General features: G+C 39.3%; 1 protein-coding gene across 2 annotated transcripts in view; it reads left to right on the top strand.

The window, feature by feature from the left end:
* Window positions 1-16055, top strand: part of rab11fip4a (RAB11 family interacting protein 4 (class II) a) — a 91874-nt gene that overhangs the window by 29263 nt on the left and 46556 nt on the right. The window contains exon 1 of one of the 2 annotated variants that reach the window (XM_007233758.4): window positions 12964-13323. The exons of the other annotated variant lie outside the window; for it this stretch is intronic. Coding sequence (XP_007233820.1) covers window positions 13273-13323 — 51 coding nt within the window. The 5' untranslated portion in view covers window positions 12964-13272. Of the gene's footprint in view, window positions 1-12963; window positions 13324-16055 lie in introns of those variants that run through there. 2 annotated transcript variants of the gene reach the window in all.

Below are 16055 nucleotides of genomic sequence, written 5' to 3'. Positions count from 1 at the left end.
CCAGAGACTGTAAAAAAAGATGGATGCCGTGTCGCTGTTTCCATTCATTCAATGAAAATGAAGCCAAAATCTTCCTCCATGTTGGCGATCCTGAAACCCGAGTCTGTGCAGTAGAGACCAGAGTAGGGAGAAAGACTGTGGAGAGACAGCCTACTCATTTAAATAACCCCGCCTCTGAGGGCTGACTCGAGGTCACAGGCTGCAGAGCTGACAGTCTGTTATTGGTCCCACCCATAACCAGCCCTTTTACAATAACCACACCTTTTTTGAATAGAGCTGAAAAACGTTTTAAAAAATTAATTCTGTGGGAATATAAAAATTGTACAATATAAGCAGAGGGTACACTAGCTGTTGCGTTTAAATAAAGGAGGTAGAATTACAGTATATTAGAAAAAAACGTGATTGAAAGTTGTCCGTTTTGCCATTGAAACCTATGGGGATGGGTGGGGTTACACAGCTTTCTGAAACCGAACAGCAGGGGGCGCCCGACCTGTGGTGGCTTCACTTTTGAGAGACGATGCTCTGTCCAGCTATACACAGTCTATGTGCTGGACTCTGTGCTGGTGTTTTTTGGCCAGTGGAGCCCCCTGTAGGTTTGTCAAAGAATGATTGTTATTGATCCTGGCTTGTTATATTGCTGTACTGTTGATACTGAAGTGCCCATATCCCTTTAGTATCATCATAACATATCATATCATTTTCCTCGTAGTTCATTTACTCCATGCCAACTGAAATTGTAGTTTACACATTTCACACAACCTCACTTTATCTCTAACTCTGCGGTTACCATTAAAAGCGATTAAGTACAGGCGATCATTCATTTCCTATGGAAGGACCCGTTTGTCGCCGCAACACGTGAGAAGCAGAAAGCGAAAAAAGGAACAGAGAGACAAGCAACATAGAATTGAAATTTTCTCAACTTTATGCAAATTAATTTAAGACGGAAAAAATACGATATTCTAACCCAATTGGCTGCTATAGCATTTCTTTGGAGCTATCAAATACAAGGCGGTCCGAGGTCCTCAAGTTTCTGCTCTCTGAACTTTTGGTTCCCTTCACATTTTGTTCCTACCATCAGAGAGAAAACACAGAGAGATTAATCACTTAATTTAACACAGAGAGATTAATCACTTAAAGATTAATCATTTCACAGAAACAGGCAAGAGTCTAGCAAGCTTGGGAGTCATAGCTGCAGAATAAAGTGGCCAAGATATTCTTCATATTTATACTCTATTTTTCCTCCAAAGTGTATATATATATATATATATATATATATATATATATATATATATATATATATATATATATATACTGTATATGTATTTCTAAGCGGGAAAAAATTACTGGATGGTGAATGACATATAAAAAAACATTCACCATGTCTAAATGTCTATTTTAACCTTTTTAGTGATCTTAATTTAGTCAACCAATACAACAAAATTTAATACAACACACATTTAATAAATATTTTTTTAGGGTTGTAAAATAAGCGATAAAACTTTTATGTCCTTTTTTTCTTGTCGAAAGCTGGACCATGATGCACACGTGCGTTGAGCTTTGACACGCCCACAAGCGACAAACGCAGGGCAAAACGAGCCACTCCTCGTTCTAGTTTAAACGCAAAGTTACACTTAAACATAAATATATAAGTTAAATCATAATGATGTTACATTATATAAACAGTGCAGTCAGAATATAAAAATGACCTCTTTGTTTCACACACATTGTCCATCTTCTTAGATTAAGGGCGTTTTCACACCAGCACTATTTGGTCTGGTTAAAACAGATTCTGGTCCGTTTGTAACTTTAGTGCGGTTCGATTGAGCAGGTGTGAAAACAGTCATCGCACTCGGGTGCGGATCAAAAGAACCGGACCGAGACCAGCTAGAGGAGGTGGTCTCGGTCCGGTACCAAATGAACTCTGGAGCGGTTCGCTTTGGTGAGAACGTGATCCGGTCTCGATCCAACCCAGCTATTAAATATAGTCCATTTATTTGAGCTAAACGGCTGATAAGACGCAGTCTAAAACTGATATTTTAGCCTGATAACGCTAATTACCACAGCTAAGAACAAACACTGTGTCCATGCGCGCGCCGTCTGCGCCGCATTCACAGCTCACAGCCGCGTGACTCTGTTTACTATGTTTACATCTGCGCTGCACATAGAAACGCTATGTTTAAAAGCGCAACGTTTCAGCGTTCAGTGTTAAAACACAGATATGCGCTGGAACACAGAATCTTCTCGCTATATTTTCTTTTTTTGTATATGTATATTTACTTCCACGCCAGACCACGCTCTGACCAATCACAGGACACAGCCTGCTTGCGTGTTTATTGGTGCGCATTTTGGTGCGTTTACATTTATGCCTGTGTGAAACCAGACTAAACAGAGGGAGAAAACGCTCCAAGTAAACAAACTCATTAACTGATTCGGACCAGAGAAACGAACTACAGGTGTGAAAACGCCCTTACTGTGGATGTAAGATATACACTTCGTGGTTCAAATATACAGACTTCTGTCCATCCGTTTCTCTGCTAAATACTTTATTATCCTCCTGTCACCCTGTTCTTCAGTGAACAGGATCCTACATGACCACCACAGAGCAGGTGTTGGGGGGTTTGGGTGGTGGGTCTGTCTCAGCACTGCAGTAAATCTCACATGGTAGTGGTGTGTTAGTCTGTGTTGATCTGGAAAAAGCATCAGACACAGTTTTTTAGCTACCTCTGTGCCACTGCTGGACTGAGAATAGTCCACCAACCAAAAATATCCAGCCAACATTATCCTGCGGGCAGCGTCCTCTGCCCACTGATGAAGGACAAGAGCAGGAATTCCCAACCTCTTGCATCTAGCCGCCCACTTATAAGTATACACTTTTAGTATAGTTTAAAATAAACCTGAACTACAAAATTAAACTTAGATGTAAACTACTTGTGTACTCAAAGTTTGCTAAATGTATAACTAAAGTACATGTAAAAGTTTACTTCAAGTGTACAAGTAGTGAACTTAGAGTACATTACTAGTTTACATGTAAGTTTAATTTTCTGCCCATATAAGTAAACTAGTTGTGTACTCAAAGTGTACTAATTGTACACCCTAAGCAAACTTAAAGTGTCAGTCTGTATTATTTTGTATCTAAACTGAAAGCAGAAGCATTTCTGAGTGGAAAAGAGATAAAATATTGTGTTTAATGGTACCAGTATGCTGGAACGTCAATCCCTGCTAAGCCTAATATATTCATTCTAAAAACTGGGTGTCGGGACACTTTTCGCAGGAGTTCCTTTGGCCACATCACACGTCTTTACGTACTTAAAGCATATGTACAGCCTCTAAAAGAGGATCTGGCTCAGTTTTACTGAACGCGAGTTGCTGGAGGAGGAAAACGAAGGAGTAAAGCAAGCTCTGAAGCCAAAAAGGAATGCGATAGAGTTCACACTAAAACCAGGATTAATATCGGATTGATCGGATTGACCGCCTCAGACCCCGCCCAGTTTAAATGTATTCTTCCGCATGCTCGGTGCAATTACCCATTCTCACCAGAGAGGGCCCTAAATTCCCCAAATCCCAAGACTTACTGACACTAGCTTTAAAAGTATACTTTTCTATACTAAAATTGGGCCAATCTAGTCCCAAGCACTAATGAAAAAGTACACTCACAAGTCTACTACAAGTGCATCTCTCCTAGTATACGTACTACATAATATATTCTTGGAAAGTACACCTACACATTTACATATTAAAATACAAAAAAAAACAACTTAAAATATTTTAAAAAGAACTGTAAACTTAACTTTTTTTCCTAAGGGTAACTCTGCCTATACTGACTATACTATGCTAAACCAAGTTTAACAGCTAACAAGCTCAACTCAATAATTTGCTAAACTATATATATATATATATATATATATATATATATATATATATATATATATATATATATATATATATATATATATATATATATATTGGAAGAAACAATGGTATACAGCCCCGCTTGCAGTATTTATTTATGCAGCAAATACAGCACAACCATCGACTTTCTGTTCCTGTCTGCACTGAGCCTAGTGCTAGATACTCACTGCTGTATTTTCTTTGTTTGGATCAATGCCTGCTTTTCTCTGTTCTCTCTTGGTCAGAGATACAGTGGCTGCTTTACTTATAGAAGGTGCAGCTCCAAGGTCTTATGTTTTCAAAGATTCTGTTTTAACCATTTATCCATTATGTGCCGTATACCGTTTTGTTTTGCCAAAATAAAAAAAGTTTTTCACATGATAAATTATATTTGCCTAACTATCTATTTTTAACTTTGCATAATAGAAAAAAAAACATTGGTCTACCACAGCCTTTGTCGTAGGTACTTGCAGTACCTCTGTGACCTACTTGGGGGGGGGGTTTTTAAAAATCACTGCACTAGAGGATGAGCAACACAAACTGTGCAGCAGCAGATAACAGAACATCCGTCTCTGACTGTACTCACTTTACTCATCTACACTGTGGAGAGGCTGGGTAGGAGTGTATAATGGAGTGGACAGTGAATGAACAGTGAGTCAGCCTTGTCCTTTAGTTTATTGTTATATTAACTGACCTTCCAGGTGTGTGTTTGTGTGTGTATATGTGTGTGTGATGGAATAGCAGTTTTCCTGCCAGTACTCTGCTTTGGCACTGAAGGATTGTGCTGCAGTCTCTGTGGACACACAACACTTTCATTAATCCTTGTGGTCAGCAGATGGACACAATCCCATCTCACCCCTTGGCTCTGCCACTTACCCCTACCCCTCTGTTTTGCGCTTGCATGTCTAGGGGTAGGGTGTCCTGATTCTTGTTAGGCTGGAGGGGAAAGGGGAGTTTTAGGACTACATGACCATGCAAACAGAGATTTTTCAGAGGAACACTCCAAACAAAGGGTTATGAGAACCACTGGCAAGATGGCGGCACAAGCAAACAATTATGATAACCACCATATTACCATAGTTTAATATGTTAATGTTTTTCAGCTATTTTCTTCATAACAAGCCTAAAAAAATGCTAGTAGTTTTTCCCAGTAGCTAACTTTCCCATTCCACCTTAAATGGTGCAACAGAGGGCAGAGACTGCAGCATTTAAGGTGGGCGGAAAAATAAAATAAAAGCTAATTTCTGTTGCAGATAAAAACATTTTGTGCTTTTTTTTTTCAAAACAAAATTAAAAAACGAAATTAAATCCCTTCCTTAATTTGCAATTAAATTTTTCTCCTGAGCGCAGGTCATATGTGACAAATATAATTTTTTTTTTTTTTTACATATGGGTATTTCACAGTTAAATCTAAAATAAAAAAGCAAATTGTCTGCATAACACATGTCAAAACTAAACTCAAAATTGCAATGGTAAAATTTGATTTATTTTTCCTTGCAATAAGCTGCATGTCTGACGGAAGGAAGGAAAACACAAATGGAAAAAGTGACATTTTGTGATTCAGCGCTTTAAGTGTCAAAATAAGGGGGCAAGTGCAAAGGAAGATTAGTGCTATCTGCTGGTGATGTATTTTTTATTTCCCACTTTACTTTTTTATTTTCAGCTTCATCAGCATGAAAATACATGTAAGTTAAACAGTAGGCAGGGCTACAACTACAGAACCTCCCGTGAGCGAGGGCAAGTCGCTGGGCTACAGCGGGCAGCGCTGCACAGTGAACCCAAGCTTGCTGCTAGTGAAACACTGCTGCGTTTATCTTTTTATTTTGACATTTAAAGTGGTGTCCACGTCAAAAACTGAATCACAAACTGTCACTTTGATACTGATTTAATGTTTCATTTTAATTCTGTCAGACATGCAGCCTATTGCAAGGAAAAATAAACAAAAACACTAGCATTGCATTTTGACTTCTAGTTTTGACTTCCAGTTCATCAAATAAGGTAAGGCCAAAGTAAAGCCTTTTATTTTTCTTTTCACAATTAGCTTTTTATTTTTTGATTTGACTGTGATATAACCATATGGTAATGAAAATGAAAGGACAAAAAGGCCTTTTTAATATTAATTTTATTTTTATATGACCTGTGCTTTAGTGAAATATTTAAATGCAAATTAAGTGATGTACTAATTTTGTTTTTAACTTTGTCATAATATTTACATAAGAAAGTGCAAAATGATATTTGCGTTTTCATTTTAGTGTTTCAGTTTTATTTTTGGCAGGATTTACCTCCTATAAATTTCAGTTCCTCCCCAATCACAGAGGAATTAAGGAATAGACAATAATAATAAATTGCTAAATAAATTACTAGATAACCAGCATCTAGCTTACTGAAATTTAGCGCTCCACTGCTATAGATATATCTTTACTGGGTGCATGAAGGGTTGTCCCAATTCTTAGGGGAAGGATTTTACACTTGGAACAAGGGATAGGGATATAAAACAGAAATGGTATTGGGCCCTATTCACACCCACACACCCCAACAAAGAAGAATGAAGAAATTTTATTCATTTTCTAGTAGGATAATTTTCCTCATGGCGATAATCTTACTGAGGAAGCAGTGGTCCAGTCATACGCTGATCATTGCCTTTTAGTTGTGTGGATTTGGTTTGTTTTTAGTATTTATTGCTACATGTCCTCCAGCAGTGTTTTTTGTACTGGAGCAGTTGGCTGCACTAACAGTCCATCACCACAAGGTGTCAGTGTTAGAACAGAAATAGAGCACATTAACATTTCAGCAGCAGCAGCAGCACAGAGCATGCCTTCTGCCATATCATTCACTAACCTCACAATAACTTCAGACAGGAACATGAAGTGATTAATATTTAAATTAGATTAGAAAACGTCTGAATAATATAGAGCAAGGGTTTACTGTGTAATAATAATAATAATAATAATAATAATAATAATATATCTATTTTTTTACAAATTCAAAAGGCCACCATATTTTAATTTATATTAATAACACTATTATTATTATTATTATTATTATTGTTGTTGTAATAATAATGGCTGAAATGAGAGCACTGCAGATACTATGGTCACACACTTAAAAATTGTACAAAAAAAAAAATAAATAAACAAAAAGAATTTTAAACTTTTATAAGTTTAAGCAGTTCCAGATAGATTAAAGGTAATGTTTAAGTGTTAAATGACTTCAGAATCAGTCTGTTATCGTACCACCACATACGTCTGCTACCATTCACCACCACTGTGAATTATGAAGAAAGCATTTTACATCAGACCGGCTCTCATTGATTTTACAGAGAATTTTGGAAACATAGTGGTAATTCCCTTTTTATATAAAATTCATATAGAATTGTACTTTAATGAGAATATATAAACACTCTCTCTGACATTGAATTTCATAGAAGGACTAAAATATGAATTATTTTATCAATTTTAAGTATTTTTTATATTTTCAGTCTTGTGGCCTCAAATAAAGTAATGATTTATATGTTTTCTAAACTCTAATTTCTAAACTCATAACTTTACTTTACAGCACATTTCAGTTTTAGCCAGCAGTTACGGAGCTTCTTTATGAGCTATGTGGCTTAAAGCTGCAGCAGCTGTTCACTATAATCAATACTAAATAAAAACTCTATTAAAACCTTCATTAGAATCTTTATTAGCTTCATTAATCACTGTAGAGTGTTAGAGAGGCCTCTGCAGCTCTGCAACACCTGCAACAATTCCCCATATAGGCAAGAATGAGCAGCGTTTAATCATATTTTATATTATTAATGCTATATGCTAGGCTAACACTGCTCCTCTTAACAAACAGTCTAGTGAAAAAATGAATGATTTTCTTGCCCAGATTCAGTCAATCTGCCAAGACAGGTTTAGTATCTGACGTGTGCATCTGTAGTTTACAGCCGGAGACGCTAAGGTTAAGGCTGTTAACAAACACTGAACTGAGACTGTCACCAATCTCATAAAGCAAATAAATACATTTGTTAGGAGTGTGTGTGTGTGTGTGTGTATCAAATCTTCTAGACCTGACTAAGAACAGTTATCAGTGTAATAAGTCAGGTTGGTCAGGTTTGATAAAGTGGTGAGGTTGGTGAAAGTGGTGAGGTTGGTCAGGTGGGTGAAAGTGGTGAGGTTGGTCAGGTTGGTGAAATTGGTGAGGTTGGTCAGGTTTGATAAAGTGGTGAGGTTGGTGAACGTGGGGAGGTTGGTGAAAGTGGGGAGGTTGGTGAAAGTGGTGAGGTTGGTCGGGTTGGTGAAAGTGGTTAGGTTGGTCAGGTTGGGAAAAGTGGTGAGGTTGGTCGGGTTGGTGAAAGTGGGGAGGTTGGTCGGGTTGGTGAAAGTGGTTAGTTTGGTCAGGTTGGGGAAAGTGGTAGGGTTGGTGAAAGTGGTGAGGTTGGTGAAAGTGGTGAGGTTGGTGAAAGTGGTGAGGTTGGTCGGGTTGGTGAAAGTGGTGAGGTTGGTCAGGTTGGTGAAGGTGGTGAGGTTGGTCAGGTTGGTGAAGGTGGTGATGTTGGTCAGGTTGGTGAAAGTGGTGAGGTTGGTCGGGTTGGTAAAAGTGGTGAGGTTGGTCAGGTTGGGGAAAGTGGTAGTTGTTGGTTAAAGTGGTGAGGTTGGTCAGGTTGGTGAAAGTGGTGAGGTTGGTCGGGTTGGTGAAAGTGGGGAGGTTGGTCGGGTTGGTGAAAGTGGTGAGGTTGGTTGGGTTGGTGAAAGTGGGGAGGTTGGTCAGGTTGGTGAAAGTGGTGAGGTTGGTCAGGTTGGTGAAAGTGGGGAGGTTGGTCGGGTTGGTGAAAGTGGTGAGGTTGGTCAGGTTGGGGAAAGTGGTAGTTGTTGGTGAAAGTGGTGAGGTTGGTCTGGTTGGTGAAAGTGGTGAGGTTGGTGAAAGTGGTGAGAGTGGTGAGGTTGGTGAAAGTGGTGAGGTTGGTGAACGTGGTGAGGTTGGTGAAAGTGGTGAGGTTGGTGAAAGTGGTGAGGTTGGTCGGGTTGGTGAAAGTGGTGAGGTTGGTCAGGTTGGTGAAAGTGGTGAGGTTGGTCGGGTTGGTGAAAGTGGTGAGGTTGGTCGGGTTGGTGAAAGTGGTAGGGTTAGTGAAAGTGGTGAGGTTGGTGAAAGTGGTAGGGTTGGTGAAAGTGGTGAGGTTGGTCAGGTTGGTGAAAGTGCTGAGGTTGGTGAAAGTGGTGGGTTGGTCGGGTTGGGGAAAGTGGTAGAGTTGGTGAAAGTGGTGAGGTTGGTCAGTTTGGGGAAAGTGGTAGAGTTGGTGAAAGTGGTGAGGTTGGTCGGGTTGGTGAAAGTGGTGAGGTTGGTCAGGTTGGGGAAAGTGGTAGAGTTGGTGAAAGTGGTGAGGTTGGTCAATTTGGGGAAAGTGGTAGAGTTGGTGAAAGTGGTGAGGTTGGTCAGGTTGGTGAAAGTGGGGAGGTTGGTTGGGTTGGTGAAAGTGGTGAGGTTGGTCAGGTTGGGGAAAGTGGTAGTTGTTGGTGAAAGTGGTGAGGTTGGTCAGGTTGGTGAAAGTGGTGAGGTTGGTGAAAGTGGTGAGGTTGGTGAAAGTGGTGAGGTTGGTGAAAGTGGTAGAGTTGGTGAAAGTGGTGAGGTTGGTGAAAGTGGTGAGGTTGGTGAAAGTGGTAGAGTTGGTGAAAGTGGTGAGGTTGGTCAGGTTGGTGAAAGTGTTGAGGTTGGTCGGGTTGGTGAAAGTGGTGAGGTTGGTCGGGTTGGTGAAAGTGGTAGGGTTGGTGAAAGTGGTGAGGTTGGTGAAAGTGGTGAGGTTGGTCAATTTGGGGAAAGTGGTAGAGTTGGTGAAAGTGGTGAGGTTGGTCAGGTTGGTGAAAGTGGTGAGGTTGGTCAGGTTGGGGAAAGTGGTAGAGTTGGTGAAAGTGGTGAGGTTGGTCAGGTTGGGGAAAGTGGTAGAGTTGGTGAAAGTGGTGAGGTTGGTCAGGTTGGTGAAACAGGTAAGGTTGGCCAGGTTGGTGAAAATAGTAAGGATGGCCGGGTGAGTGAAAATCAGGTTTGTAAAATGTGGCGAGGATGGTCATGTGAAAGTGGCAAGGCTGGTGGAAGTGGTGAGGTTGGTCACATTGGTGAAAGTGGTAAGATTGGTCATGTCAGTGAAAGTGGTAAGGTTGGCCAGGTTGGTGAAACTGGTCAGTTTATTCAGGCTTGTGATAGTGGTGAGGTTGGTCAGGTTGGTGAAAGTTGTGAGGTTGGTGAAACTGGTCAGTTTATTCAGGCGTCTGTGAGCTGATGTATCGGAGCCGAGCTTCGAAAAGAAGCGGTGTCTGACTTCACATGTATCAGAGGAAGCATGTGTTAGTCTTCACCCTCCTGGTGTGTTGGGGCATTACTAGTGATAGGGGGAGTCCTAATGAGTGGGCTGGGTAATTGACCGTGTAAATTGATGAGAATAAATATATATATAAAATATATATAAAAATAATTATAAAAAAAAAGAAAGAAACTGGTCAGTTTATTCAGGCTTGTGATAGTGGTGAGGTTGGTCAGGTTGGTGAAACTGGTGAGGTTGGCTGGTGTATTCTTATTCCATTTTTATGGTACTGGCTCTTTAACGATCATCAATAATATCTTCACTCACAGAATGTGTGTGTGTGCGCGTGCGTGTGTTTTATTACTACATGTAAGAACAGGAAACTAAAGCCAAAGAGCCATGTCTGATCTGAAATAATAAACACTGTTGTGTGTGTGTGTGTGTGTATGTATGGTGTGTGTGTGTGGGGGGGGGGTTTCCATTATCACACCCCTGTTATTATTGTTTGGATTAGTTTTGTCTCTTGTCCAGTGCAGGCCTGAATCTACACTTTAATATCAAATAGTTAAATCTGTTTTTAAAGCATAGTTTACAAACAGTTTAGCACCAGTTTCAGTATCTAGTTCATGTTAGAGACATTAGGCTAATGTAGAAAACAGGTCATGAAAGTTTATATACACCAATTAGCACTGGAGGTCTGAGACTAATGTAGCTAGCAGGTAATGGAATGTTTTGGATTAAAGCATTTAAACAACCACTTGGATACTTTTTCTGGTTAAATGGTTCTTAAAAACAAGGAAAACATTTGTGGAAAGATTGTTAGAGTCTTTCAAACAAAGAAAACGTTTTTTTTTTCTCAGATGTCGAAGAACCCTACTGCTTACTACTTAGAACCCTTAGAACTAGAACTACTTAGAACTACTTAGAAAAAAATGCGCTATTAAATCTGTATGAACTCGCTGCCTTTACTAATCAACATGTGAAGAGCCCTTTTTCTTAGGGGTAATGTCAAAAAGTGAAAAATGAATATCTTGTTCCACAGCGTCTGCTCTTTGTGTGTGTGTGTCTGTGTGTGTGTGGGTGTGTTTGTGTGTGTGCCTGTGTGTGTGTGTGGTTCTCCTGGGAATGGTGAGAAAGTGGGGCAGCGCTGAAACAGCGGAGGAGGATCACCTCCAGTATCATACAGACTCACTCCCTCTGTCTCTCTTTCTCTCTCTCGCTCTCTCTGTCTCTCTTTCTCTCTCTCTCTCTCTTTCTCACTGTCTCTCTCTCACTTTCTGTATCTCTTTCTCACTGTATCTCTCTCTCACTTTCTCTGTCTCTCTCTCCCTTACTCTCTCTCTCTCTCTCTCTCTCTCTCTCTCTCTTGATTTTTGCCATTTTACAATCATTTGTCGTTTGGCCAGAACTTACTAAATTACATTTAATTACACTACAATCAAGGAAATATCAGCAGAACAAATACGAGAATTCCAATGATTGAACTCTGGAATTCCAGCAGCTACACTTTGGTATTCAGATATCTTTGAAATTTTAAAATGTTTGCTTTGGAATTCCAATATCTGAATTCTGATTAGGGGTGTGCCATATCGTATCGTACGTGATAATATCGCCAAATATGTAGAATATTGTGAACGATATTATACCCTGAAATATTGTGCATTATCATCCACCCCTAATTATCACATCAGGCTAGTACTTTTTTACCGTTTTTAGCAAAATAAAAATTCACACTGTTTTTATTACCGGTTATAATCCTGTTTAATCCTGGATATATGGAGATATTTGGAGTGCATTACTAGTATAATGACATTCTGGATCATTGACTTCTGTTACAAATCTGATTTTTTTATATCTCAGTTAGCCATATCATATTACATGTAATAATAAAATTCTAAATAATTTTTCAAATTCAGTGTTTTATCATATCGCCAAAAGTATCGTTATCGTGAAAATACCATGAAATATCGTGATATTATTTTAGAGCCGTATCGCCCACCCCTAATTCAGATATTGAACTATTTGATATCAGAAACTCCAGAATCTTCACTTAATGATATTTAATCTTTGGAATTCTGATATCAACCTTATGTTTGATATCTAAACTCAGGAGTTCTGGTGTCTATATTCAGGATTTACAATATTTGAATTGTGACATCTGAATTCAGTAAATTCAACATTTGTAGTCACTGATTCCGATACCTGAGTAAAAGGAATTCCATTATCAAAACGTAGCGATTATAGCATGCAATATATCATGAATTCTGATATCTGAATTGAGAAGAAACATAACCTTCAAAAATAACTTAATAATGGTTATGTGAAAATTAATGATTTTATTCCACAATCACAAAAACCTGCATCAGAATTGTAAATAAGCTGGACCTACATAAAAGCAGGTTCACTTTGCAGAACTGTAAGTGTTTGTGTGTGTGTGTGTGTGCGTGTGTGTGTAAGAAATTCGATGGAGGAGGAGCATTGATAATCTTGTTTTAACAAGAAAATAATGTGGTGATTATTTGTAGATATCATCCAGACTACACACAAACACACACAGAGACTCTTCTTTATACCTGCCAGTCTGTGCTTTGGCGGTGTGTGTGTGTGTGTGTGCGCGTGCATGTGTGTTGCAGTAGATCTCTACTCACATATTCTGGTCTGATGTCACCGCTGGGGGACGGCCCAGCTGAACAGTTGCCTAGCAACAACAGAAAGAGAGAGAGAGAGAATGAGCGAACAGGAGAGAGAGAGAGAGTAAGAGAGATAGAGGGAGTGGGAGTGGCCAAAAGCCCAACAACTGTTGCCAGATTGGTAGCGTCCGTGTGTGTGTTAATGTGTGTGTGTATAGGAGTGTGTGCTTGAACGTGCCTGGGAAGTGTGTGAGGCCAACTGTGGTGTGTGTGTGTGTGTGTGTATTTCTGTGTGTGTGAGGGAGCAGGTTGAGGATGTGAGCTGCAGCGTTCAGCTCTGAGGTTGTAGTCCAGTGGACTTTAATCAGAGTGTGTGTGAGTGTGTGTTTGTGTGTATGTCTGTGTTGGACCTGACCTGTTGGATTGTAGTCTGACCTTTCGGACTTTAACTGGACCCGCGAGAACGCGGAGGAGCTCATGACGTCCTGGATGTCTGCAGCTGATGGACCATCCATGCTGACCAGTGGGGTGAGCGAGAGACATTGTAAAACACAGAGAGAGAGAGAGAGAGAGAGGGAGAGATGGGCTGGGTACAGAGTGTGTGTGTGGGTGCTGCAGAGAAGTGAGCTCCATTGTCTCTTCCCTTGCACTCACTGATTTTGTAACTGTGTGTGTATGTGTGTATGTGTGTAGTGTGCAGTGTGCAGTGTATGGGAATATGTGTATATGGACTGGTATGCGTGTATGTGTGTGTGTCCACTGATCGGCCACTAATCACTCTCCAGGGATCTATATTGGTGATGGGATGTGGAGTGACCTTGAGTTTGAGAAAGGCTCTATATAAATCAACATTTTATTTAGTACAGATACACCAAGTACCGGTCTGATACTGATATCAGAACTCAAGGTATGGGTTTATACAGAGTACAGATATCATTCCAGTGATTCCAATGTCTAAACTCAGGGAACAGGCCAAAACTGATATATAAAGTTAGAACAATACTTAAATTAAGATTTTAATAATATCTGAACTCTGGAATTCCTCTGTATGGGCTCAAGTATTTTTATATCTAAACACAGAAGTTCTAATATCTTAACTTAGACATTATAATATCTGAACTCTGGAATTCTTCTATATAGGCTCATTTATTTGTATTTCTAAACACAGAAATTCTAATATCTTAACTTCAGAATTCCTAGAGGTTCGAATTTCAAAAATCAGAAATTTAGATATCTGAATTTTTGTTATCTTAACTCCAAAATTCAATATAATTCCAATACTAAACTTATGCTAATACTAATTAATACTAATAATGTTATATGGACTATATGGGGATTCCGATATGTAATCTCAGGAATTTGGTTATCTGGATTCATGGATAGAAATATCTGAAGTTAGAAATGCCCAATAACGGAAATGCCCTAGTGGAATTTGTTTTAAGATTTATAGATTTTAATTACATTGTTATTTGAAACAGTAACAAAGTGAATGGACCGGACACTCCTTTGTTATTGTTATTATTGTTATCAGTGTTATTAGACTTACAGATGTTATAAGTGGTATCAGTTTGATTAGAGTTAATAAGTCTGGAGCTAGCCTCCCAGCATTCGGTATGTTTTTTTCTGGATAAGCATCTGTTCTTGAGCTGAATTTGTTTGGTGGAGAGTTTGAGAACGGTAGAGTTTAAGAGTTTAGAGGTCTGTTTTCTGGATGCTTTAACTGTAGAGAAAGTTTAAGGGAGCAGTTTAGTCAAGTTATCTACTGTGGAATTCGGACGGAATCAGTGCAGCTCCATCACACCTGTGACTGAATGGGCGACTTTAGTGGGGATGAATTGTGCGGTAATCCGTTACAGGGGAAAGAGGTCACACTATTGACATGCTAATGAAGCAGTCTATCTGTGTGTGTGTGTGTGTGCGCGTGTGTGCGCGTGTGTGCGTGCGTGAGAGAGAGACAGGGGTGTGAGCTTGTGTCTGGTGTTCTTTATGAAGAGCCGTTGGTGACCCCTATTTTTAGGATTTTTAGAATGGTCCTGCACCAGTTGATCTGACTGGGTTTGACTGGTGGGTGCAGTAGTGGATAAATAAACTGTAGGGCTGTGACTGCACTGATCTTAATTCAACTTCAGACAAAGACAGTGGATTGCAAGCAATAGCTTAATGAAAAACTAAATTCTCCAGTAAAATAAAAACTTATACCCCATTAATTAGCACAGAAGCTACATTGATAATTTAGCCAACAAGTACTGGACACTTCTTCCCCACTCTAGCACTGCTGCTAGAGCTACAATGCTAATGTAGCTGATATTTGATAGAACCTTAACCTGCTTAAAAATCCAGCTCAATACCAGCTGGTCATCCAGATAAAACGATCAAGAACTCGTTAATGAGCTTGCCTAACAGCATAGCATATGTTTTTTCTGGATCCAAAAATATCAGGCTGGTGAAAAATCACTATATGTCGCCTGCCCTAGGTGTCCGAAGCCACAAGAATATTTATAACAAGCACTGAATGTAATGTTTGTAGCAAAGCTGGCAATTTTCTGTCAGGTTTAGTTAATCCACTTCTCACTTAGTGCACTTAATTTATTAGTGTTTAAAAACGCACCCCAAATCACCTCTGCATCCTGCATTACCCCTCATAGTCTACTATTTAGTGATGTCAACAACATACATTGCTATAGGGCAATGTGCACTTAATTTATTAGTGTTTAAAAACCCACCCCAAATCACCTCTGCACCCGGCATTACCCCTCATAGTCTACTATTTAGTGATGTCAACAACATACATTGCTATAGGGCAAGATACCTATAGTTTGTGTTGTTTTAAACAGTCATGGTTTTTGGGACAAAAACTTGTGTAACATTCTCTGAATTCAGAATTTTACAATGTCTAAAAACAGATCTATTTATAAAGGGGACAAGCGAGCAAGCATTATATACACCATATTTTTCACACTATAAGGCGCTCCCTATTATAAGGCACACTACTAATGAACATCTATTTTGTGTTCTATTTTCATGAATAAAATCGGATTATGAGGCACATTATGCGACACTAGTAAGGAACAGGGGTGTCGCCATGTTTTCCTTTTAAATCAGCAGATCATGCCACTGGGTGGTGGAGTAACTAAAGTAAAGCTAAGCTAAGTAAACAAAACTGCAATTCTTAAAAAAAACCTTTTTTTTAAGTCAAATGAGCCCTGGATATTAATCTACACAGATTTCTCTCCTGAAAACTGTTTATTTGGGTGAGTGAA

Source organism: Astyanax mexicanus, chromosome 19 (assembly GCF_023375975.1).
Source record: "Astyanax mexicanus isolate ESR-SI-001 chromosome 19, AstMex3_surface, whole genome shotgun sequence".
Classification (NCBI taxonomy): domain Eukaryota; kingdom Metazoa; phylum Chordata; class Actinopteri; order Characiformes; family Acestrorhamphidae; genus Astyanax; species Astyanax mexicanus.
This window is presented reverse-complemented; position numbering and strand designations above follow the sequence as displayed.